The sequence below is a fragment of the Loa loa genome, assembly GCF_000183805.2.
Source record: "Loa loa unplaced genomic scaffold supercont3.121, whole genome shotgun sequence".
Taxonomy (NCBI): Eukaryota; Metazoa; Nematoda; class Chromadorea; order Rhabditida; family Onchocercidae; genus Loa; species Loa loa.
The window spans coordinates 82,631-109,749 of NW_018108301.1; the positions used below are offsets into that span (position 1 = coordinate 82,631).

The 27,119-nt window shown below is 32.7% G+C and overlaps 6 protein-coding genes across 6 annotated transcripts; 2 read left to right on the plus strand and 4 right to left on the minus strand.

The window, feature by feature from the left end:
* Positions 1-166: 166 nt before the first annotated feature.
* LOAG_03716 (hypothetical protein) lies at positions 167-382 on the plus strand (the record flags this gene model as incomplete). Its single annotated transcript, XM_003139253.1, has 1 exon — positions 167-382. One exon carries the CDS (start codon positions 167-169, stop codon positions 380-382), a length of 216 nt encoding a protein of 71 aa, XP_003139301.1.
* Positions 383-1,034: 652 nt separating this feature from the next.
* Positions 1,035-8,871, minus strand: LOAG_03717 (hypothetical protein; the record flags this gene model as incomplete). The annotated part of the gene is made up of 23 exons (XM_020446402.1): positions 1,035-1,263; positions 1,390-1,531; positions 1,879-1,953; positions 2,350-2,426; positions 2,543-2,612; positions 2,765-2,921; positions 3,355-3,451; positions 3,570-3,766; positions 3,991-4,033; positions 4,378-4,497; positions 4,662-4,742; positions 4,973-5,164; positions 5,244-5,450; positions 5,537-5,694; positions 5,962-6,040; positions 6,129-6,181; positions 6,346-6,405; positions 6,829-6,940; positions 7,081-7,257; positions 7,640-7,779; positions 8,209-8,361; positions 8,518-8,663; positions 8,828-8,871. The coding sequence occupies 23 exons, from the start codon at positions 8,869-8,871 to the stop codon at positions 1,225-1,227; spliced, it is 2,619 nt and encodes an 872-aa protein (XP_020303251.1). The 3' UTR covers positions 1,035-1,224.
* A 2,664-nt stretch (positions 8,872-11,535) lies between these two features.
* On the minus strand, positions 11,536-12,608 carry LOAG_03718 (hypothetical protein; the record flags this gene model as incomplete). The annotated part of the gene is made up of 4 exons (XM_003139255.1): positions 11,536-11,643; positions 12,044-12,148; positions 12,312-12,392; positions 12,534-12,608. 4 exons carry the CDS (start codon positions 12,606-12,608, stop codon positions 11,536-11,538), a joined length of 369 nt encoding a protein of 122 aa, XP_003139303.1.
* A 2,154-nt stretch (positions 12,609-14,762) lies between these two features.
* On the plus strand, positions 14,763-15,511 carry LOAG_03719 (hypothetical protein; the record flags this gene model as incomplete). The annotated part of the gene is made up of 2 exons (XM_003139256.1): positions 14,763-14,964; positions 15,411-15,511. 2 exons carry the CDS (start codon positions 14,763-14,765, stop codon positions 15,509-15,511), a joined length of 303 nt encoding a protein of 100 aa, XP_003139304.1.
* Positions 15,512-19,150: 3,639 nt separating this feature from the next.
* Positions 19,151-24,466, minus strand: LOAG_03720 (hypothetical protein; the record flags this gene model as incomplete). The annotated part of the gene is made up of 13 exons (XM_003139257.2): positions 19,151-19,396; positions 19,553-19,681; positions 20,039-20,285; positions 20,379-20,539; positions 21,166-21,322; positions 21,474-21,671; positions 22,011-22,140; positions 22,487-22,598; positions 22,857-22,915; positions 23,089-23,172; positions 23,364-23,566; positions 23,868-24,072; positions 24,281-24,466. 13 exons carry the CDS (start codon positions 24,464-24,466, stop codon positions 19,315-19,317), a joined length of 1,953 nt encoding a protein of 650 aa, XP_003139305.1. The 3' UTR covers positions 19,151-19,314.
* A 1,115-nt stretch (positions 24,467-25,581) lies between these two features.
* Positions 25,582-25,746, minus strand: LOAG_03721 (hypothetical protein; the record flags this gene model as incomplete). The annotated part of the gene is made up of 1 exon (XM_003139258.2): positions 25,582-25,746. The coding sequence occupies one exon, from the start codon at positions 25,744-25,746 to the stop codon at positions 25,582-25,584; it is 165 nt and encodes a 54-aa protein (XP_003139306.2).
* Between the last annotated feature and the right edge of the window lie 1,373 nt (positions 25,747-27,119).

The window sequence follows — 27,119 nt, forward strand, 5'->3', positions numbered from 1 at the left end:
CCTTCATTTATAAAACAATACTTCATATTTAGATGGATTCAAATCAAAAGATATATTGATAACAAAATTCTAAAAAGTTTCAAAAAAATTTCCATTTCAATTTTTCAGGTACAAAACAAAGAAAACCTGTCAGGATAAGGGATTAAATGGTAATCTGGTACAGCCAATGTCATCTGTTAATTTCTCCCAATCAAAACGTATCCCAGTGCAAATGTTGGTGCATGATGGAAAACCATGTCCTACGGATCTTGTAACCGGTACATATCCTCCATCAAATACACTTCCGAGTACATTCACACCAAGTGGAAATTATTTCACACCCACTAGTTCCATTTTACCCTCTAGTTCACATTACTATATGCCAAATGGATGGGCTTGGTAATTTAACTGAACTTGATTTTTATTTCTACATTAACTCCATTTCTACTTCTGGCAGGATCACTATCACTTTAGGAAGGATTTTGAAAGAAACATATTTATTTTATAATTCAGAATGCGCATGCATTCTTTACCAAAGTAGTAGCAACATTACCAAAATGCAACTCGAATTTTAAATTCCAGTATCTCAAAAGAAATTGAAAAGTCCGGTAAGACTTAGCATAATTTGGAAAAAGGTGGAATTTTGGCCTTATAAACCTTATGCCATATATTGTTAATTCCGCCTCAATATATTAATGAAGTAATGCTTACGATTATTTATTTCACGTAGTTTTATTTCAAAAAATATCGCGACCATAGAATGAAAACCCATTCTTATTTGCTTCATTTATGCAAAACAAAATATAATTTTCATTTCCTGACGCCCTGACGTCCTGACGTTTTGACGCTTCTAACTCAATTCTCTTAGCTAATGGTGCTAAAATGAGATAAGTTCATAAGTTCATAACTGGATTTCAATGGCTTTCTTTTACATCGATTTACGTTGAGTCATAGAATTTCGTTGTTTATTTTAATTTAAGTACAGAGAAAATAACACTAAAATTATAGAGAAAGAAAATGTACAACACCCAAGTGTTCTTAATTTGACCCATCTCGCCAACTTATTCAACACTATAGTATCTTCCGTCCCACTTCATCACGTTAATCAACTGGCAAATAATTCTCAAAGTGAGATTGTTCTCAGGTGAAATACCCTTCTCGGTAGTTCATTCATGTAAATAACAATCAAAAACAACAATAGGTATCAGTGAGCAAAATATATGCAATGGAAACATCAATCCATGGCTACAGGCCACGGAGCACACAGACTGCTTTTCTCAGTCGCTGAAATTATGACGATATCTAATCAAATTTGAATTGAATTTAAGACAGTTTGTTGTCAAAGTATGATATTTAAATGAAATATTGTATAATCAACTAAATTTTAAACTTTAACCAATAGCGCACTACCTGCTCCATTCGTAATCTAATTTCACGTTTTAGCAACTCAAAATTGTCGTCGATTTCTTTCGACCTTCTTTCTTTTGATTTATTTAGCCTCCTTTGTTCTTCTACGCCAAGTTTCACATATTTTCCTCGCAATTCTTCTGTTCTCAAAATCATTTCCTCGAATTACATGTAGTCAACACTTTTTGGCGCATCGACTTTTTTGAAACAAATTGACTAGAGTACAAGATATTTTGGAAATTCGAACAAGATGAGCTAATAATATTTTAGCGCCTCAAAAACTGGAAAGTCTCCGTATCAATCCAATCTGTCTCAGCAAAACTATGCTACTGCAACAATTCATATAAACTATCGTTTAAAATAGCATTGAAAAATAAACAACAAACAGATATCTCTCTGCTCAAAAGATACTGTAAAGGTATGAGAGAGAAGTGGTTTATCTCGTTCAAAGGTAACAATTATTGTTTACACTAAAAAGCGTTGGTGACATACCCCTCCGTTCGAACCATACTGCACTGCTCGACGTAGCGTTTTTGGTGATTTAATCTGGCCAGCTGTTTTGACTCACTGAAATCACAGCAGTCCATTGGAGGATTTCAATTCTTTTTGAATCATCAAAAATTTATTTTCTTATATCTCAAAAAAGCTTCACTCTACTAAAGAATCACTCATGAAATTGAGTTTCCTGAGCGGTTCTTTAATACGGTGAAGTTTTTTTCATATCATTTCGATGGTATGTCCACTCGGTAATAAGGCAATAACTCCTTATAACTAGATGGACATACCGAAATGATACAGTAAATTCATATCATTTCGATTCCCTTACCATTTGCAAAATATAAATTAAAATTATTCTGCACCTTTTTTTTAAAAAAATCAGCTGACGAAACTTCTAAAGTGCCATTAAACAGTTTATTCATTATTTCATCTATTTATAACTGCTTTATTATTGAATAGACGTACCATTTATAAGCCATATCGAGCCGTTTAATGAGTTTCTTCCTATTCTGTTCAGCCAGTGATATGATAAGTTCAGTTCTCTGAGCAGAATTTTTGTTATAATTAATTATCAAAACTTCAAATTACAAAATACAATAAACAAAGCTATTTTTATTCGATCTACTTCCCAAAATATGCCATTTGAAGAAAGGCTAACCTCTTTCTCATATTTAGCATAAATAGCAAAAGTATCCTCATGAACATTCCTCACGGCGGAAGATACTGATCTAAAATGATTTTACTTCATAAATGTGAGGCATAAATTACTTTACAACTTTTAACTTTAAATTGTAAGAAATGGTTCCCAAAATGATGAAATTGACAACAACATTCTTCCATTTCTCTTTCCCAGTTTAAAGCTATGCTCCATTAACAATACTTTTGCTTGGAGGAAGCACTAAGCAGATGCAGGATGGCTTCATGTTTCTTCTTGAAATGCTTCTCCAACTTTACAACTTTTTGACTGCTAGCTAATTCATCTTCTCTTAAAAATATGATTTCCATATCATCCAAATAAAAGCGCTCCTTCAATTTTTCTGCAAATTCAATAAATTGTACAAATTAAATATAAAAAAGTGGTACTGAATTAGAACTTCAGTATTAAATGCTTATCAGTGAGTGGAATGTTTTTATTTCATTCCTGTTAGGAAGTTAAAAAAAAGAAGATAAGCTTAGGACTAGGACTCTGGAAATAGATTCATGTATAATTACCAATACAGCTATAGTAACTGACCGTATTGCATGTTCCTAAGAGATTAAAATTTCCTGAAACTCATAATTATCTGGACATTTCACGCATAACATCGTCTTTATGTCAAAAACGGCTAATGTCCACTGAAGGAATCTTACGGCATCAGCTATTTAATGAACCATCTAAATTGACTCATTAGCACAGAAAATAAAAGCTCACAATGGTTATCAACAATTTTTTTCAAACAAAATAATTGAATACTTATTTACTACGCCTACCGGACATATTCCATCTGTCGAAATTAAGTGACTTTATTCCGTCCTCACATATGCTTTCTTCCTTTGTTTGCTCACTCTCCCAATTTGTGGATCTCGTCTATAAAAACTATTTTATAAAAAACTTTTTAATCCAGAAGAAGAAAATAGAGCAGGATAGAGTACCGCAATGAGTCCATCAGTTCTATACTGAAAATTCTTGAACCTTAAATGCTTACTTTCAATAATAAATCTGCATTATTTTCAAAATTTTGGCCATGATCTATATTACTGAATCCCTTGCCTTCTTGTACCATATCCCAAAATGTTGATTCTGTAGATAGCAATTTCGTCGGTTCGCTTTCCTTTAACGCCACAAGCATTTTCTCACGTTGTTTCATGGTATCTATGGGATTTACCAATGCCGCAGAAGCTGCTGAAAATTGTGAAAATTGCAGAATACGCAGTATATTGATCAATTATTCAGTAATATGGTCTGACTACTCGGAATGAACCGATCATTATCAAATGTCAGGTATTTTAATCGTTTCGTAGAGCCTTCGATATTTTGAATGTTCAAATAAAATCAATTTGTTTCAAGAATTCAATCAAAAATATGGGTTTAGGCATGTTTTAAATGCGGATAATATAGTTGCATACCTTCTTCACTTTCCATTATCTTTTTCATGGCCTCGATTGGATTCTGTAATGCGCTTACTAGATCTGCAATGACAGGCTAGCTTCTTCTTTTTGCAAGTCCCACTTTAGTGTAAATGATTATACTTAAGTGGGACTTGCAAAAACATTAAATTTAAAAGAGCTGATAATTTAATATTTCGGTTATAGAAGAAAATTGAATGTAACATCTGAGTAGATCTTTTATTTTCGGCATGATTCCTTCGCAATGGTCAGTTACTTTGCCATTAATCATTAATGGTAAAGCAAACCAGGGAAGGATGTTCGAAGAAAATTTGAGCAACTTTGTTTTTTCTGTCGAAAAAAAAACGGATAATTATCTCAATGATGTATTAAATAAGCCGTACTAACGCTTCCATCATCGATATAATCATGGACAAGGAATAAAACAAAAAGTGATACAGGACCCAATGGATGGCTGTAAGCATTTCGAAGTGGAATGTGCCGGAATCCTGGCTGAATTGAACGAACCTGAAACTGATTCCATAAAACAAAAGAATTCAGTTGAAGTTTAACATGAAGTAAATTATTTTGAATACAGTAAAGTCATGAATAAAATCAAAGGGAATAAATTAAAAGGAATGGTAAGCACAGAACAATATCAATCTCCTTAAGTGAAATAGGAATGAGCTTGCATGTAAAAAGCAATGCCCAATAAGGCGACCATTGTCTTCGTACACTGCCAAACGAATTAATGCCATCTCCGGAAATATTATCTGTAATACAGAAGCTGATTACCCTCACCGGACTTATGTATTTTCAATGACAAAATTTTCCGCTAAGTTTATGTGCTTATATCGGTAACGGACTTAAGAGATTGAAATGGAAGTCAACGAAGGAAGCGTACTTAATGTGCCTTGCAGTACTTCACTAACAATGATAACATTTGTTTATTTAGTTCTAATTTTCATAAAAATTGTAAACTTCAAAGTTTCTAACAACGAACCTTCTCGAATTTAAAACCTTCCTCACAAAAGTTCATATAAATGGGGTTAATTCCGTTATCCATGACAATTTTCGTGCGGTATTTTCGTTTGGAAAATCTTGACAAATCGTTAAAATGTCCATAAAAATTCACTTCTGCATATGTTGAGGGACGCCTTTCGCATGCAAATGACAGCATCTGAGCAGAAATCACCTACAAACAGCTCTTACTGATCAGAAAATCAAAAATTCCTGAACTTCAGAAACAAATCAGAGTTAAAAAGAAAACTAACGGTAACAGAAAGGTAGGCAGGCACAACGAGATCCATTGTATGCATTTCGAATGGATTAAATTTCGCGTCAGCTTTACGCATCAAACTTGGTTTGGGGACGTATCCGGAACGGCCATTCTGCTCGAAAAATGCAACATTCATTTGGAAAGGTATATCAGGTGTTTGCATATTTACAGCTGTCATTTGGCAACCGCAATTCCAAAATTTCTATAAAAAATCTGTTTTTGAAAGCCTTCAAAACGATTTAAAACATTCAACAAATTAGCTTAAAAGGCATCATGATGAAAAAGTACAATAGGCCAAAAATTGCTCGAATCAACACGTTTGCCCTTTGGATAAACACGGGTAATTTGTTTCTTGTTGTGATTCACGAATTCGATTGGATTCTCTTTCACCAGTTCATAAGCACGAGATTCGTTCATCGAAAATATTCCATAACTCATCTGTTTACCTGCACAAGTGATTTCAATCGTAACATATTAAGAGTAAAAATGGAAAATGGTAATGACATTAAGTGTCAAATTACTTTTGAAAAATTTATCTACTTTTGCATCGATATTGATTTTCAAATTAATGCATACCGTACATGCAGCAATATAAAGTCTGCTAGAAAGCTAAAAAGTATTAAAAGAACATGAAAAAAAATAATTGGAATTATCAATCATGAAAGAAGTTGATTACTTCAGAACCTAGAAATTGCAAAAAGTGGAAAAGTTACTTTCGCAATCTGTAAACGATGTGAACTTGCCCATTGCGCGCATATAATTCACGAGATCCGATAGTTCACGAGCAACAACCTGCAATTATTTGGGGATTATGAATGATTTCAAATTTAAGAAATAGTAATTTATGATCTTGGGATTTCTTAAGATAACAATAACTGACTGAGTTTTCTGACTGTTCCTGCATATTCGTCCCATTTTGGTCCACAATGTCGTCTAAATTTCAAAAATAATATAATGCAGAGAAACGACCATATCATTAGCTAAATAATTCGAATGGACAGAAACAGAAATAAATTTTAAATTTGAATTTAATTTTAACTTAATTTTAACTTTAAAAGCGCAGAACTAAAAACTGTTTCGGTAAATTTAAAATCTACCTTTCTCACTGCTTTCACTTTCACTGCGATCACTTCCCATGACACTTTGTGATGTTGACGCTGAAATAATCACTTGAAATCACGACGTTCAGATACAGCATATTTATAATGTATGCAGCAAGCAAAGAAATGGAAATCACTGGGAACAAACCTCTGTCAAGTCACTTGTAGAATCCAAGAAGGATTCCAGTTTCTGAATCTATTCGAACACTTAAAGGAGAGACTATTGGAAGAAATACTTATGTTACAAATATTAATTTCAACTTCAATTTGAGCAACATTGAGTGATTTTGAAGTTTTTTTAGCATTATTTAATTAACAAGAACATTTTCAATAATATTTCAGCCATCTTATTATGAAAGTATCAATAGCATGAGTGGATGAAAAGAATGGCACTCAGAGAGGAAAGCCATAGCTGTAGGGATCTTATGAATATCTAATTTTAATAATTAAAAAGTTTTATGAGCATCAGTTTTGACTTACTAAGTGATCTGCTAAAAAAATCCGCCGCTTCTGCATCATTGATTTTTTTATTCTTAATCAGAATTTTTTTCCTGAGCACATTTGGAGACGGCAAGCTCACACCCTGCTTGATCTAAATAACTCTAGAAAATTTAACAATTTCATTTAATTTTCATTTAATCCGACCAGTTTTAAGTTGTACATGGTTCACAGATTAGATGTTTAAAATCCGAAAGATTAAACTTCGATAAAAATAATGCCACAGCATCTGACCGGATAATTGTTCAACGGTTCGGTGAGTAAAAAATTTCCGAAAATTTCTCGACAATATAATGCTATTTTTTTCTGCTGCTTCACGGAACAATGATTTTCTAACGATAAAATAACGGGAAATTCAGAAACAACGAATGCTGTCTCCGCAATCGCTATAATAACATCCTGAAATTCGTTCTATGCAAAGATGACATTCATTAATTTATATTGCCATTGTCAAGCGGGATGTTTGTAGAGTTGTGCAAGGTTAGATAAAATGAGAATAACCGCTTGTTTAAAAGGCATTCTGACAGAATGACTCGTACATCTACATCTATCTACAACCAAAAAGCAGATTTGAATTTCTGCAATTAAAAAAATTGACTATGCATGGTTGATTTTGAGAGTATACCTATCATTTTGGATCGAAATAATTTCTCATTGTATTCCTTATTATCTTACTTAATAATAATAAAATACAGCCATTCCATTGATTCGTGTTTTACAGAGACGCAGGAATTTACTGATTTTAAAACTGATTCAAAAGTGAGAAGTAAACCTTAAATAATATAGGAGTAACTCTTGTGAGCTGCGAAGGTCCGTGCGTGATAACTGGTTCACTGCCTGATCCGTCCCAACAGTCAAGTTCAATGGAACGACATCCGGATAATAACACATAACGATACATTTCCACAGAACTTTTGGAATTTATCTGGTAACCTATGTAAATTATCTTTAAAAACATTACGTACTATTGTTTTATTAAACAATATAAAATTACAGTAACAAACCAGCTTAATTGCTTAATTTTTATTGTCCTGATTCAGTGAGTGCTTACTAAACTGATGAACAAACTAAACTTTTTATCTGAAAATGCTTGCAATCTCGAAAAAAGTTAGTCTGGACAACTTTCCGGAAAATTTTCAGAACTTTCGAAGTCCAAAACCATTAAAAACGATATAATAACCCGTTTAAAAAGTCTAAATTAATCTTTTAATAGAACCGAAAAAAAAACATCATTTATTACCAAATCAGTTTTCATTCTTTCTATTTGTTAATAAGCAAACGACAACTTCATCTGTTAGTGATGTATTTCGTATAGTTGACTTTATTTTTTTAGTTAATTTAATATAATGGAATAAATATTACCTCTTAGATATGTGTTATGCGAGCTGTTGATGAAATAATGCGAAAGAGGCTTATGCATATTTTCTTCTTTTAGCATCAGATGGTCTCGGTGCATACTGATGTTGTACTCACTTAACAGAAATCTCAGGAATGATTCTTTTGTCAGCTGCTTTCCTGTACTTGAGAGAATCAATAAAGAGATAAGAAAGGATGCTAAATTTAATAACAATTCGTAAGGATCGAGATTAACAATAAAGTTAGAAAGTGGAAAAAGTATTTAACTTTGCAAGTGAAGGAGAGCAAATGTGGATTCAATTATAAGAAATATACCATTGCTGCCCATTTCGTTGATTAAATATTGAGCAATTTGTGAAGTGGGAGAGGGGTAGAGGAGTTCATTGAGCCTTGGATCGTAATGTTCCTCCTTGAGATATTTCGCAAAATGTTCTGCATCCACTTTCTCCTTTCCCGCAAATCTAAAATTATAATTTAGAAAACCACCACTACTGCACCATTGCTGATTTTACTAAAAGACAAAAATTTCCCGGGTTTTCCCTGACGTTTCTCGTTCTTTTTCACTCTTCTCTTTTGCTTGAAGCAAACTCAGATTCGAGAAATATATATTTCAAAGTCACTTTACCGTTCAAGCACTAAACAGTTTGCCCTATCTATCTTATCTATCATCTTTCCTACCAACTTTCTACTTTGGCGAAAAATTTACTACTCCATCACATATTTTGCAACATGAACTTTCAATAACTATATGAATTCCCACCACTTTAGTTTATTTGTGTGATAGAAAATATTTTCCGTTCAGAGAAAGTTGAAGGCGGCAAAAGTTTTTGGCTTACTTTTTATGAAATATATAATCGACGTCAGTTCGTCCACAGATGGAGCAGTAGCAGGAGAAAATGAAGTCGTTTGTTATTTCATCCACTGAAACCGTTTCCTAAATTGGTCCATTCAGTTATTAAACATAACATATTTCGAATTGTCTTCTTTTTCACCTCTCTGTTCCTTTTTACAGCAAAGTAATATGGAATGAACTAGGAGACAATTCAAATGATCAAAAAATTCAACCAGAACAAGTACAGACACAACCTTACTATGGAAGGCGGAAAGTGTTTTCAACGACTTCTCAACGTCTTTCCGATCTTCCTTATTTTTTGTGAATAAAACGGCATCTAATATACTGCAATAAAATTAAGCTTGTTTCACATCATCTCTTTGATATTACATTTATTTTCCTTTTGTTTTAATACATCTAAAACTGAACATTAGAAATGAAATCTGCAATAATTTCTTGAAATGTCCAAAAAACCCTTCAGTATCAGTTAGATGTGACGGTATTAAATCAAGCGGAAAGTTTTAAAAAATAAACTTGTGAATTATTCTGAATTAATTTAAGCTGAAACAGATATAGAATACACCGTTTAGATTACAAACTTATGCTATATAGCATTTCAATTTTTATACTATCTTAAAATATTCCTTTCATCTTAAATAAGGCTTTCAGGAGCAGTCCTCAAGTTACATTCACCTGTTAGCTTAAGAAGTCGACAATTTACAATTTTAAGGTATCATTAAGTTAAGGTTATTCAATTCAACATTTCAGAGCAGAATGCGACTGAATGCCAAAGTGGAAATACGCTTTATTCGATTCATTTTTTTTAAAAAAAACATCGTCTTGCACTGTGATTTGAAAGTTTGAAAATCGCCTTCATATGGTTTTTTTTTTCTTAGGCAAGCGAAATGTTTGCATCCATCAATTTTCGATGAAGAAAAGGGGAAAAGCGCGATGCCTACTTCACCTTTTTAAAGTGAGCCATTAAGTTGCTGCGTTACAGTCGGACAAAAAGACAACTAAGTGTGTCAAGGAAAAATGATGCAGTCTACGTCATTTGCATATTGTTTTTTTGATTACAAAAGGAAAGTTTAAATTATTTATTAGAAGCAACATTCATCTCTTCCAAAGGCAGCTTTTATTTTTAGAAGTTCCATAAGTAGTAATTAAAACTGCTGCCAAATAAGCATACAATCTCGCGAATTGCAAAAAAGTTTATCATCCTTTTACCAGTTATGTCTGTTACTAATTTTTGAAAATCAATGGTATGTTAGAATCATTATATATTTAAGTAAACTTTCATTACTTCGTGAATAAATTGCTCGTTTCTTTTACGATCTCTCATAAATTATCAATGAACTAACTTATGCCAAAAGAAAACACACTCTAATCGTCAAAGAATTGAAAGGATTAAGAATTTCTGAGATTTGAGGACAGAAAAAGCAAACTCATTGATTGAAACTTGGTCGGTATCTACGGAATGTTTGATTTTGGTGAATAATCGCTGCCAGTAATAAAAGCAACTTTTAAGTGATAATTCCTTTAATGCTTTCACTGATAGTCGACGAAGTTCATTGAACCAACGCTGAAATTTATTTCTCGTTTCTTCCTTCTTGTTTTTAATGAGCAAAATTAAGCCATGGATTGATAAGGAAGGCTGAAAAATGAAGGCACAGATATATCATCCTATAAATTTCTCAACCTTCGACATTCGGAAAGCAGAGGGGCTCTTAACTTATTTTCCGATTTACGATCAAAACATCGAAGTGAGTTAGCATTCTACGTGCTCTTACGCGATTCTAATATCCTGTGTAATGCATGGATATATTGCTCATTTTCCTTCATAAGCGAAATATTTAAATCTTTGCGTAATCCTTTGTTTTTCACTGGAAGGAAAATACAAGTAGTACTTCTACAGCTCTTATCAACAATATGTTGTTACATGAGTATCTCACATTATTAGGAAATTTTTAGTCTGCTTTTAAATAAAATTTTAGTATTGGTGAGATTTTACAACGACGTTCTGTTCAGAATCGATAAAGAAAATTAGCGCATTCGGAGAGACGGCATCGACACCATACATCACGGTGAGAAAATGCGTTGACAGGGTAGATTTCCCTGCGACAAAGGTACCAGCAAGCGTTTTTTTAATATAACCATCCAACTGGAAAAATTTTTCGTGAAATTAAGGAAAAAAGTGTAGAATGGTAAGTGTTAAATACGAAAGCTCACAACTTTGATTCTATCTATTCTCTTCTTCAGCTGTTTACAGTTATGGAATCCGTCTGCTTACTTCATCATATTCGTACTTTGGCTACTAAACTTATCTATCATTGGTCATTTTGCGCTGTGAATAACAAAGAATAAGCTAGTAATGAGTAATCATACCGTTTTCCTATGGCATGTGGAAAAATCTTCCGATCTTGTAGAGTAATGGAATTATTTTGACACACATCAAAGGGATATGTATTTTAGAAATTATTGCATATTTATTACAACACGGCTCAATGCTTCAATGTACGCTTTTTCGTTTTATAAGCGAAATATTTTTTCAGAAGAACAGTAAATATGGCACGAAAAATTTGGATGTCAGCGTCACATTCAGCATTGGCCTTCATTAATTAACATAAACAACATAAATTTTAAGAGCCAGAGAGTTAAAAGCACAATCTGTGTTGGTAAATTTACTTTTTTTAGTTGAAAACATTGATAATAATACTAGCATCGAGCACTGAGCTATTCGAAATGACTGAAATTCCTGAATTTTTTTCCTTTGCCAACCGCAAAAATTCCATTTTCGGGTAACGATTGGACGGTGCAAATGACATTTTAATGGATGTATTTATGAGGTTAAAAATGCTTTCAATACCATTCCATTCTCACATAGTGAAGCATTCAAAAAAAAAAGCTTATTTCCAATGTACTTAAATGTTGTCTTATACTCTATGTTACTGAATAATTTCCTCCTGTTTACATATACCCGAAGAAGATAAGATTAATAATTGCATGCACTTTTTGATGAATTCCTTGTCGTCGCGAATTCTCCGCACAACAGCCCGAAAATACATCAATGAGATCATCGATATAGCAAAATTCCGAAGCGATCACTTCATTGCCCTGGATCGCAAGGTAGAATTAATGTCTAAAATCCTACTTACGCCAAAGGTATCTTACGGATCCTGTCTACACTCTTCTGTATTTAGTTCACCCGTTTTCTTCCTCCTCACTTTTTATCTCTCCCATCCCTACAAGATATAAGTAAACCAATTAGGAAAAAAACCTTATATTGTTTCCAGAATAATAATAAACCGTCGCGACTCAATGATAAATGTACAAAGCGTCCTTCAAATTGGTCAGTAATCTGAGAAAAAAACATGAAAATGAGATTAGATTTATACCAGATTGAATCAGATCAGATGAAATTAAATTGATGCGCATGTATGACTAGGAAGTTAACATTTGAAAAACTGAAAAATAAGCTTACACTGTCAAATTTGTAAACTTGTTCACCAGTGGTAAAATAATCATCGATTAAGACTTGATGATTTTTTGTGCTTAGTAGACGATGGATCGACATATTCTTTCTACTCAGCAAACCTCTCCTTTATTTATATGTTCATCAACTCTTCTAATTTAAGCTTTTTTCCTTAATTTCGAATCTGAAGAAAGAAATAAAAAGAAAATATCAACAAAGAAAATAAAGATCAACAATACGTATCTTATAACACCTATGATACACGCAATAGGTCATCACCTTTAGCGACTTCAACAGACTGTTTCAAGTGTAAATAATGGACGAGTACAGTATCAAGGGAAACTGCTACGAAATACTTTTCTGAGACAGTCCAAAAAGATATTTCAAATCGTGAATTTTGGAAAATAAAAAAGTAATAAATTATCACAGTTATATTATCTTTTTTCGTCACTGAGGACGTTGCTTATTTGATGATGTGATAGGGGAGATATCGAAGCCTTCGCTATAAAGATATAAATGCATGAGAGTAAAGTTGATCGAACAGCTTGCAAACCATATGTCTATCGTATAGATGCATGCAGTTTAAGTTTTGTTTGAATTATATTTTAGATTATTTAATCATTGCCATTCTCCTGTGATGTAAGCAGTTTTACTTCCTTTCTTCAATATTTCTTTTGCGATCATTTGTTAGAAATTGAAATAATGGACGATATCTATTTGTCTATGACTATCATGAAAAAGATATCAATTGAAAAGCAAACATTTATTTACAAGGATACTTGCTTAATCTGAGTTAGCACAAGCTTCCAATCAATGCTTAAATCTTTCCTTTCCGTCATTCCTAATTTACTCTTGAAAAGAAATATCTGTAAAGTAAAAGCGTGGCCTAAAATAAGAAGAGTTAATAAAACTATCTTGCTACTTTCACACAATTATAAGCAATTTTTCCAAATTTTGGATTTTTTTTTAATAACTTCATTGAATAGTTTTTCAGCTTGTAACTTAATGGATGCAAAAATGGTGAAAACTAAATTAAGCAATTAACATGAAACTTTTATAATCAAACTTGGGAATGGAATAAATCTGAACTTGGATCGATAAAAGTAAAGGATTTTAAGTAAAGAGCAATCCAACTGGCCGAGAAAGCTATTTCTTGCTCCTTTTCCTATGTATGAAAAAAGGGCCAGTACGATGGATTTCATATTCCGAAAAGCATTCCTTCCAAAATTCCAAAAATTCACGCCAAATTCATGAGAGAAAGCGTATCGCATTTTCTTTTAACAAAAAAGATACAAAAGGGAAAAAAGAAGGATGGAAGCTACTTGTCCTCAATGAAGTTAATATGAAAATATATAAAATGTAGATACAGTAACAGCTGGAAAAATATAACATATGTTCCTGCTTACAATTTCACATATACAAAATTCAAAGAAAAGCAATTTTTCTCTTCAGGTTATGAAACATACTTTGCATATGTGAGCTGCTGGTTTTATTAATTTTTGGCAAATGCGCCAAAAATCAGACTCGTAAATTCTAAATTCGGAGATATGTTGAAGATTCTTTTAAACTGTAATACTGTTTTTATAAAATCTATCAGAAAATTTGATTTCGATACAGTGATGACAGCGAAATTTCTTTTTTAGGTATAAGTGTAGAGAAATACAACAATATTTTGGACTACAAACTGCGCACTAAGGAAGTAATTCTTTCCTCTAAATGATATCAAAATTTTGGAAAATTTCTTCGGAAACTCGTTCCTCTAAATAATATCAAAATTCAAATATGCTGCAAAGATTTTTGACATTTTTAGAAGTTCGGACTAACGAATCTTTAACTATAGAATGAATTATAGCGCCAAGTTTGAGCACTCTTAAACGACCGGTAGTATGATAGTAGTACGGTTGTGGTATGATGTCACCAGGAGACTCCTCCCTCTAAATATCGATTATACTTTGTGATAGTACTAACAGTACTAAAAACTTTTGTGCAATAACATCATTTCCAGAAATGATTGACTTTCGGTATTCGATAGAAATATGTTAGATAGATGGAATATACCAATTTGTTACTAAAAATAATGATGACAAATTGATATGTCTGACGTTCATTGCGATGAGTTGTCTGAACGTTCCGGGATATCATGATAGTAGTTTCTAATTCTTTAACCGATTTTTATAACAACAAGGAAAAGATAAATGAGAAAGAAGAGAAGAAACTTGCGAGTTCATAAGTCCCTATGAATAAATATTACTGGTAATGAATATCAAGTATTTGGTTGAACAAGAATCAATAAGCTCTCATCGTGATATGGAAATATTGTGTCCGAAGGATAAAAAAGAAGATAAGGAGATGAAAAGTCAGTCAAATATATTGATAACGAATATCAAGCAAGATGATCACATCAGTTTCCTTCTTAGATTACATACTGCGCACTGCGGAAAAAATTCTTTAAGATCAAGTAAGCTAACAAATCTAGCAAAAAGAGTGGTATTTTTGCGCATAAACTCAGTGAACCAAAAGAACTATTAGTATTGAATAGTGAGTGAATAGACGCCTTATGGAATGTACTTTACTGAACAAAAATGCTAAACGAATTGAATCAACGATAGTAACAATATTACGTACCAAATAACTGGAGGAAACCTTAACTTAGGGTGTATCAAACCTAATGTATCCATCTTTGGCTCGTTATTTTGATAGACGGACTGGGAAGCTCATCGTAGATCATTAAACGATAGAATTTGAAGAACTTGGCCAATACTTGATCATTAGAAAATAATAACCTCAAGATACCTCAAGACGAAAAAATTTGCATATGCAATCATAACCATAAGTGCTGCGGTTTTGTTCAAGAGACAGTTTAACTCACTATGCTAGAGCCTGCAGCTAACATTTGTTTTCTAGAAAAAGCTTACTATTCTTTGACGGTAACAGGAAAAAAGTTTGTCAGGCTCCAAACCACATCAATCTTCTTCACGGTAATCGATATTAATGGTAGTGGGTAACACAATTACATTAAACTGGAATGAATTTTATTATTAAAAAGATTTGGCATTTTATTATTGGAAAGATTTTTGCAATTCAGTATTTGATTACTAGACTCTTTAGAAGCAAACACTGCTAATTTAATGCTTTCTTCCTTTGAGGATTCTTTTCTCCTCAAGGTTAATTCTCTTTCAGTAATTCGATATCTCATTCGGATAACTCGCAAAGTCAGATTGACCTTGAGAAATACTGAACTGTACAATATTTCTGGAAATTTTTGAATTATTTACTTCCAAAGGCTGAAATCTTCTCCCTACATTGTTTCAACTTTGTAAAAAGAACTGTTCATTGTGCTGCAACAGAGACCTCAACAGATGTAGAGGATGAGGCTGAGGTAATGAGGACGTCGTAAACTCAGCTGATCTTAAAATCTTTATGAAAATACTGCAACACAAAATAAAACTAATGACTGCCGCGGTGAAGCGTTGACTCATCCTGCATCGATTGATGGATCGATATGTTTTACTTAAACAAAGAAGGTGGTGGTCAAAAAATGGAATTAAAACGAAATATACGGGGAGAAAGTGGAGGGAATCGATTGGATCGACATTCTTCATACTAACATTATGAAGAATGAATCAATAATCAATTCGTGATGGTCTGGGTAGTGTCATCCACTTGCCACCGTGATCGATACCGATGAGACAGTTTCAAACCGATGGGACAAACAAAAACCAATGGAAAGAATCAGTTTTACTGAAAACAGAAATGCAAAATGGTTGGAATGAACGAATGTTGTTTGTCTAATACAAAGAACAAAGATCAAACAATGTGGATCCATAAACGGTTTCCTCCTTTTTGGAAAATCTCCAGCTCCATGCGAACTACCTGAATTTCTGCTCATTAAATTTCGATCAATGATCAGTTGAACTCTACAAAGCTCGAAGAACGCAACGATGTTTTAAATTAAATAGGAGTCAAAACTTGAATCCTTCAAAAGTAGATGCCACTGCTAGTAATTCTGTATATCTGTCTCTCCCATCTTCATGACTAAAGGAACTCTTTCTTCCATTCCATTCCGAAAATAATTTTCATTCTTCTGGATGGAAACTTTGTTAATAGGAAATGTAGTCGGATTCATGAGGTAGTCGGATTCATCTACTTATTTTCATCAGCCAATTATGCTAAAACTGGCCAAGTCTAATAATAAACCTAGATTATTATGGCGACATCCATGAAATACATTGCCTGAATAAAAATGAATGATAAATTGGAAGTAAATGGTACAAAATCAGAAAATGTTTAAAAAATTTGCTTGGGTGCATTGTTTTTCCACTCCTTATGCACGCAATGGCTTCAGATTTTTTTTTTTGTAATCAAGTTACTTCTTACAAGACTTTCTTTGATCAATCGAGTTACTTTTTTACAAGACTTTTTTGACCATTTTATTTTGAAATTGTTACAAATAAATTATATTAACCGAAATGTGTTATTAAAAATAGGAATTTCGTCAACGAATAAGCCATCACATCATTTCTGGAAAGGTTAATAGGCGAAAGGACAAATGCAAACAATTCAAGTGATGATACATCAACAAGGAGTTTAATAAAAAGTGAAGAGCAGTGGATTGCCTAACAGTTCGTCTCATTTTTTGCTTATTTATTTTGAATTTCAGTGGGGAACCATCCAGACCATTCGGTCCATAATAACTGCTTCTCAATTCTATTAGATAAAAAACGAAATTTGAAAAAAAGCAGAAAAAACTTTCATTTAGCTGCGCATTTTTCCTTAAGCGAGAAAGAATGCAAATAATTTGAGGGGGAAATGTTCGCCTTTCTCCTCAGTTCTAGACAAGTATAATTCTCTTTCATTTATTATTCAAATTTGTTAAGTTGGACATCAGAATTGACCACTGCTAGCTTTGGTTCTTCAACATGCTAAACAAGATTTGATTTCTATAAAATCTAGTTCGAATGATATAATTAATTACAAATCACCTCCTATTCCTCTCAGTTCCATTTCTGTTATGTTTAAAAGATTATATGGTCAGCATAGTAAACGCATATTTAAGATGTCCAACAAATAAAAAAGCTTCAAGAAGTGAATCGAAATCCAAAAATTAATTGAAGGATTAAGCTAGGCACTGAAAAATTTAGAAGTCCAAGGGACCAAAATTAATTTCACAAATGGTTCAATAAAACTAAAAAAGCTGAAACCAGATGAAAAAAGCTGCGCATTCGATCAAGACCGAAGATAATATTGAAATAAATAGAGGATGCAAAATGAATAAAAAAGGAACAAATAGAAATCTCCGTCTAATTTCAGAAAATTTTGATTTCTTACTCATCTTTTTAAATTTGGGGTTAAAATAGTTTACTAGATTTCTTGCCATTGAAGTGCAGGATGATAAATAGCAGAAAAGATCCTTTTCCATCGAATAGATTTATGGTGACATTATTTGAATACAAATGAATTTAAACATAACTTTATTTCACTTGAATTCCCGCTGTAAAATATAACATTTTACTGGAGGAACTCAGGAAAACAAACTGAGTATAAAAGTGTATGGTTATGATGATGCGTTGATTAAAGCCAAATAGTTGTTCTTCTGACGAATCTTCTAAAATTAATGTTGATCTTTAGAGTAAATGAGTTAGAGCACGAATAAAAGATAGTAAAAGAAGCATTTGAATGTAAGTATGAAATGTTGCTTCCGGTTAGGTTAAGGGCTGTGTTACCGTTTATGTAAACAATGTTCGTATCTCGGGATTGACTTCAATATCTATCTAAAGTTCATCATCTGATCGATACAAACACGTCGAATATGTTCAACATGGTTTTACTGATATGTTTCGTGATTTCATCATGATCATACTTAACCAAATATTTCGATAACTCAACAAAGTTCGTCCGTCGCATAACACATTAACAATTAGCAGTGGATACCAATAATTTCACTCCGTTTTTTCACCTTATCGATTATTAATAGACACTTTTCAGCTCCTTTGACATCAAAGAAAAAGGCTGAATTTCCATGGCAATAGACTGGAACTGTTCGGATTTTGAGATAATGTAGGAAATTAATGAACTGAGTGTCATCTAGCAATTCTCAAGGAATCAGCGGTAACACACATCGCTATGTGTTCTTGTTAGTTCAAATTGAAGAATTTAAAACTCGCTAAAGTTCATTTGCTTGCATAAATTTATAGCAAGATGGGAAATCACAATATTTTGCATAACCGTTGCCGTTATAATACGGATTATCACAGACTGTCGTGTCACCTGAAATAATCTACGCGGCTTAGTTTCCTCAATGAAAATTCACATTTTTTAGTACCACAAAATATTAATTTTTTGCGTGTCATATATTCCTCTCTTTTATACTTTACTTTTAGCCTTTTTCTTTAATGTTGAAGGAATACAAAGAAAAGCCTGGAAAGTTGGGTCACATCAAATTCCGACAGAAATAAAAACACCACAAAAGAATCAATCATTTACTTGAGTTCTTTTTTTTAATATCAAAGCAAAGATTTTTGCATTTTCATGTGAACTAAAAACAAATCAAAAGCATTTATTTTTGATGAAATACGCGGTCAATCATTAATTGCTAATTAGTCTTCCCACCGATCCTCCTTCCTTCTACCTTCTACTTTCTAGCATCCTCCTTTTTCCCACCCTTATATTTTAATTTCTTCCTTAATGGTGCACCTTTGTTACAATTTCTTATTTACAACCTTTCCAAAACAATCTTTACCACAGCTTCCGTCAAAAATTCAGAAGGTCGAAAGTCGGTCATCGTCATTAAGCTTGAGGACTTTACTCGCTATAATTCATCATCGTGCTTTCGTAAAAACAGTGAGGGAATCGATTGCAACGATGAACGTTGGAATGATGATGGCAGTGAACTGCAATTTTCATAAGATTTACATTTCGAAAGCCAAAGGCTAAATGCGAAATCGAAATTAAGCACAACGAGAATAGAAAATGTGATCAAGATGACATTAATCAGAATTTCATTGTCGTCAACCCTACAGTTTATAAGGAAACAAATAAAGTGATACCCAATCCTATTCTGCGAAAGTTGTATATTTGATAGAGGAGGTAATAAAGCTGTCGTTGACCCTTCACCAGAGTAAGAAGATGTCGTATCATGATAGGATTTTGTCCTCAGATTTCTCGGTATTTGCTTCCTACAGGATTGTTGGCTCTAATTTTTTGCACAAAGCAATTTTTAGTTGTTAATTAGCGCGGGTAAAATAATGAAAAGACTTCCGACAAAAAGGTTTTCAATTAATAGAAGAAAAGTGCAATATTTTATCAAAAGAATATTTGAAATGTAAATCAAAATACATTAAAAGTTTAAATGCAAATCAAAATGTATGAAAGCTTTTAATCAAAGAACTTTCTGACCCTTCGGCAAAATGACACTTCTTGAAGCTTGTAATATGAAACGACAAAGAACTACTTGGGAAACAATGAACTGATGATGTGAAAGACATTTCAACCTTGTGAACAGTAGCAGAAAAAAGCGCTAACTTAATGCTTACCATTTTGACTTCCACTCTGAGGCTGAATTAACTGGGTTCCTGGATGTTGGCCGAGCTATTTGATTAGAAGTAGTCGATGCACAGATACTAGTAGAATCATCGCTGGTTGCGAGCAGAGCGCATGCTTCCGTGAATTCAATATCGCAAAAGGCATCCGACAATACACTTTCAACATCAAAAGCGTTTGAAAGTGAATGAGTCGATTGGTGGCTGATATCTGATCGAATCAACGATGAATCTCGTAAACCTACGATCAGATGTAATTACATTGCTATATGATAGCTCTCTCGTCATTATAATATATTTTTTTCAACAATTATTATGAGTAGGAATTAAATACCACGGGAAAAATGTATGTCCTCTTCAAAAGTAGCAATATTTGCAGAATGCCTGATGTCGGTTTGTGTAGTGGCATGATGTGTATGAGGTATCGGTTGACAAACTTGGTCCATGAACTGCTCTAGTTTCGAGTTCCCCACAAATTTGCTGAACAGCATTGATCTAAAAGAGAAATTAATAGAGATAACGAAAAAATTCAAATTATATGTTGAAAGAACTTATGAAAAGGTGAGAAATGAGCGAAAATATTTTAACATTGCAGAAAAGTAATTCCTTTTATCTTTTTTTTACTCATCGCCAATCATTGGAACCTTAGACCAGTCAGTGGATAATGAACCGACAGATGAATTGGCCATTACAGAGTTTTTCTTTTTTTTTTAACTTCTTTGGGTCCCAATTATCGACACTTTGACCAAAAGTTGACTTGAAGTGAATGTTTGTATAACTGACACGATATCACTTTCGACAGTTTGATCCTCAATTGTAGTCATTCCTATGATATTATTGAATGCTCGGGTAAGTATTGCAGTTGGATCTACTTTCAGGTAAGCGAAAAATTGTTACTCTGACTCTGATACGAATGGAGAAAGGGAATAGTGCAAAATAAGATTATAATCAAATGAAAATAGGCTTCTTAATAGTGATGCTATGAGAGTCGAAAATATTTGAGTTACTTAAAGTTTATCTAGTAAGCTGTAAGTAATATCAGTATCGGCATTATCAGTATTGTTAGCATTAGTACTGTGATAGCAATAACTGATACTTGTCATGAATTCATGTCAACTTACTGAAAGTTATCATTTGGGGTGTAAAATTTTGCTTTTTCCAATGCTTGCACAGTGCGAATAGCTGGGATGTGCTTCCATAGATAATCGATTAAATCACCTCTTCGGAGTGTCGGTCTTGAAAATTGCATTACTTCCGGACTGATTCTACATTCTTGTACTGAAAACACAGTTAATAAATAGTTGAACTGAGAAAATTAATTGACAAGTGGTTAAACTAAGGGTTTCTTCGGCTTTTATTCTTTCCGCTAAACGGCACTAATTTATTTACCTAGACAAACAGTAATTTTCAGAAGGAAGAAGAAACTCACACTGTTGTTGTTGCTCTTGTGATTGGTGTTGAAATGGGATACACATTTCGGATTCAGATTCGATATCAGAATTCATTTCAGCAAGTTGTGATTCAATCATATTGTTTGCGATACGCTCCGCAATCCATTCTTTAAATCGTTTTGGCAAACTCCGCATTGCTTTATGTTGTTTCTCCAACGGAACCGTTAGTAAACCACCTGAAGCGAAACATGCCAAACATATCATTTAACTGGACCTCATCAGATTGCATAAAATGAGTTAAGGAACCTCACGAAAACTTGTGGTATTCATTCCAAAAAAGAAAAGATTCCAAGTTGGAAACTAGTCCCGAAAAACTGAAAAGTGTCCTCTAACAACGATATTACAGCGAAGACCAAAGACAAACACAACTGGGCAATGGTTATTGTTATCATTAATTCCAAATTATTGCTACCGTAAATTTTTCGCTAAACCCACCTCCAGCATCAATTAGTAACAGTTCAGAATAACTGAGCGCTTCTTGCGCATATAGCTGCTGTTATATGCAAAATTCTTACTGGCCATCCCAACTTCGAAAGGAGGAATTTTGCAATCGTAATCGACTTCCTTCTTCGCAATAGCTGCTACCCGTTCAATTTCATCGATATACTCCTGTAGAAGTTGTCCAAGAATTTTTTCTAAAGCTACCTAGAAGTAAAGAGTAAGATAGTCAAATAAAGTAATCGTGAGCAAAATGCAACTTTTACTCTCGTTTATTAGCTAGAAAGAGGAAATTAGAATGGAAATGAAAAAAGCTGCTGAACTTCATAAAGATTTAATTTGAACTTAATTTTTTTGACGATACTTTATTGCTATTAAAATATTCAAATTTTGCAGGAAGAAACAAAGTAGTTGGCAATTATCTATGATTAACTAAATTTCCTTGCAAAATGATTTTCTCAAAACTTTTTGAGAGCAAGAAATAGAACTTCGAAAATCTTTTTAAATATTTATAAAAAGGATTTGCAAGTAATTCAAAAACTCAGTGACTAACTTGAATAAGATTAATGCACATTGATAGCAAGGCAAGTCCAATGAGGATTAATAGAAAATAACCGAGCATCATATCCTTGTTACCTGGAACAATATCGCCCAAGCCAACCGTGCTAAAAAGTATAATTTAATTAATTTTCAAGTCATTTTCATGCAAAACCGTCCAGTAACTGAAATCGGCCAATGAAAGTTGACAAAATCGGAAACTAAATTTGTAGAGTTCCGAAATTTTTCTAAATATAAGAAATAAATTGAAAAAGATTCATATTATCAACATGCATGCAGAATACCTTATGGAGACAAAGAAAAATAAACTGAAGTGAGGTATCCCCATTCAGGCTCATATAAGCAAAATAAAGCCGCTGAAAAACCAATCCAGAGGATAAGCATTGCTAAGGCGATCGGGATCGAAAATGCATTTTCGTGAGTACTGAAATATAGTGCTAATAACTTTCAGTTCATTTTTTCATCTCAACTTTCGAGCAGTGAGGATTAATAGAAAGTAACCGAGCATCATTTCTTTGTTATCTGGAATAAATATTTTGAAAAGTGAAATTAAAAAGGTTACAATTTTCTGGTGCTTTGCTGCATGAGAGTGCCAACTTCTGGATCTAAATTTACTTCTTTTACGGATGATGAATGAAGACTTCCCGTTGTAGATGGTAAATAGGTACGATTGTATAATGTCTAAAAAGATTGAATTCTTAATTTTCAAAAATAACTCTTTTATTCAAGTTTAGAAGATCAATGAAACAAATTCAAATGTAAAATTGCATTACAAGGCTAATTAAAATTGCATTACAAGGCTAATTTGAAAATTCATTTCGAAGAATTTTATATAATTTCTATTGGAATACCAAAAAGAATAAAAAGTTAACCTTCATGGAGACGCTTATCTTCCTCACACCTCCTACAAATTTCTTTCCGGTACTTCGTGACCGTTTATAAAATTTACGAAAACTTCGCGACAATAATCGACCAACATCTTTGAGAATAATTAAAAATATTGGGATGCCGAACATAATGTAAAATATGCTGGCTATTTGGCCAGCAAGAGTTTTTGCCACCGGTAAGCCATAGCCTAGAAATACAGAACGATGTATTAAGTAGGAGAAAAAACGAAAAAATGGAAGGAAAGGAGGAACTGAAAATTTTCACTTGTAAAAAAGTAAGTAAAAAAAAGTGATAAAAAAAAGTGAAAAGGTAAATATAGGTATTGATCGAAAGGAAAACGGCCTTGTTATACAACTTTTAATTGAAGTCACCATTCTTCTTTGATCTGGTGCTACTGGTGAAAATGTTAATAGCAGTTCGGATGTTTTCCTTTAATCATTTTTCTTCTTTCTGTGTCAGGGAATTCTAAAATAGATTTACACGTATACCGATTGTAGTGTACAGCTGTCCGGCATAGAACATCGAACCGTACCATGACCATGGACTACTAGCGTTGCGTTCACGGATGACACCTGTCAAATTTGTGTAATCAAGAAACCAGTTAACTGCTTCCTCTGCATACCTCACTTGTAAAGATTGGTCGTGTCTAATCACAGCATCATCGCATCGCAGTTCTAATATTCGTTTTGTTATCTATAAATACAATTCGGTTAATTTATTGTTCATTTGGTTTTCATTTTAATTTTTAAACATTGTGTAACAGCACGGAAAACCTAATATCAAGATTGAAGAGAACCTCTAACATATGCTGAACAATGTCACTTGCGCTTCTCGTCAACTTCAACTCTAAACAACAGAAATCGTTTTACACTGGATAACTAGTGGAAGCTATAAATTCTACCTGATTAAAAGCATAGTTATAGCTTCTACGGAACAGCTCCCTTTCACGTAAATCAAGTTCCAATTCGAGCTTACGAAAAATAGCAGCGCCAATCAGTGTATATGAGATCAGTACAATAAACGGTAAGAAATTATTTAAATGAAACTTCCGATAAGCCTGTTGTAAGCAGTGAAATATTTCATGCATTTCGTGTTATCCATTGGAAGGCCTCACGTTGTCCTATAATTCAGCATTTCGTAAATGACTTTTAGAATTACCCAGACAATAACAGTGACAACAAACTTTTATATCCTCAAATGCGATACAATGCTACTGAATTATACGATCAAAACCGCTCTCATCTACCTAATCCACTCAAAGTCTATCAATTTTCCCATATTTATGGAATTTGCTTAAAATCGTTACAGTAAGTTATCGATTTCTATCAGCAAAAAAATCCAAAACAACACGGAATAAGGTAGAAGCACTAATTAAAAGGTGAAATACCAATTAAGTATTCACTCCTCTCAATTATAACTACCAAAAATTACAGGACGGCCATTCAGCAAAAATGAATAAATGAGGAAATGAATTGAAGTAGTACTAACTCTATTTGAATTCAAAACATTTTAAATTCTAATGGTGTAAGTTCTGTAATAAATTGATAAACTTCTGAATTTATTTATTTATACACAAATATCAAAATTTGGAATGGAAAATTAGATAAGCACTTAGTGTAAATTATCGCAGAAAAAATTGAAAGTCAGGAATAAAATCAAGCGACAGATTTCTGTAAAGGTGAGATAATTATTAGTTTACATAATAAATTGCAACAATACCTGGCAAAAAGAAAGAGAAATTTTGTGGCGATGAAATGAGCTTCAAGAGTCACAAATGCTTTGGCTACCACTAATCGAAGTGTTAATGGTGAAAAAACAAGTTTAAACAGAAGTTTTTAAATTATTTATATATTTTTTGCATCGCGTCAGAAAAGAGCTCTGTTCAGAGAAAATAATTTATCATCATCCCGCAGCATTTTCGACGTATCGATATTGACTAAAGAAAATCTTGAGGTTTAAAGAAGAAAAAAAAGAAATTTTCCTCTATTGACAATGAATAAAATATTCTTTCAGCGATAATCAATTATAAATTTTTTCAACTGTGAAAGACCTGAAATTGACAAATCAACTTGTTCAAAATAAGTGTCACTAGAATTATGTATCCGCAGTGATACATAAATTTCTATTTTAAGCAAACCGAAATACGGTGCATTCAGAAATATTATATTCCATGAGCTCTGGAAGGATTGGATTGCAATCCAATCAAATGATTTTATAAACTGGTTGATCTCGGTCAGCTTTCAGTATGTAGAGTAAAGAATCATTTTTTGGAATGGAATGATCATTTTTCATTAACTGTGCCATATCAGGAATAATAATGGAGAAACGGAAGATTACAAAATCTTCGCCACCTTTATCAAAAGTCATATCGTAATGATGATGTCCCTTTTTATCAATGAGCTCTTTATTAAAAAAGAAAAAAAAGAAACTTGTCATGAAGAAATGAAAAATAATTTGGCTTAACAGAAAAATGTGGAGAGATGTCATGTTTGTGACTTGTTAGGCAATTAACCATTATGAACAGATGACATGTGTGGGAAGGAAGTGTTTTTCTTCCTAGTGATAGGAGATTTGCATCCGAAAGTGTAGCTTTCGGGACAAAAAACTTGCCAACTCATTATTCATTTATCAGTACTAAGCATCATCGAATTCTCACGGTCATTATACATGTGTTATAATGACGGAAAATTTGGATATCGCTTCCAGATACTGTGGTTCAGCAAAAAACGTACCTTTTATACCGTGAGACAAAGGACTTTAAATGGTATTAAAAAATATAATTTTTTTCGTTATCAATCATATCTGCTAAATTGTAGTCACATTAAAATTATGTAACAGACATCCTCTTAAATTTATGTTATCCTAACCTAGTGACAAATAAGTATCTTTTAAAATGAAACTGATTTTTAGATGTCTTCTACTTTTGATAAAATGATATTTTACTGAGTTGATAACTATTGTAAGTAGCATCTAAAGACTTCAATCTCAATTGAGATATTTCAATATTCATTTTAAAATTACTTCACTTTCCGATTCTAATCAATGCATTATCGCATCTTTTGGAGTGATTTCTCACATGTAGACAAAACTGCTTTATTTATCGTTTTCATCGCATCAAATCAATCAGACATTTTTGAAATGTGCGATATTTAATTCTATACAATCATATTTTCCAATCATACAAGGCTAGAAAACATTGACCCACTATAATCCATCTCTAATGTCCACTTGGTTTGTGGCCAATCAAATTGAGAATGCCAGCAATTTCTCAAATCCATTCATCTAGTCCACTTTCCAATTTCCTCCATCAAATACTGAACGGTTTGTTGTTATTAATGATCGAGTTATTATGCATTTTAGCATGAACTGGTATAAATTCAAACGGAAATTTGTATATATTTCAAAATTAATAAGTGTTGGTTTTTTTTTTGGCAGCAACCATCAAATGTTAACATCTAATTCGATCTCATTAGTTAAATTTATTAAGGATGTATTCAATTTTGCACTCTTTTTTATACTAAAATCATTAAATTTTAGTATCCGAAATAAAAAGCAGAAGTGAGATGTAAAATATTGTCTTAAAGCCTTTTTTCATACATATCCCCTAAGATTAAGCACTTTTGCTAAGCGTTTAATTAATTAGCATTTAGTTAATTAGCGCTTGATTAAGCACTTAATTAAGCACATATATATATATATATATATATATATATATATATATATATATATATATATATATA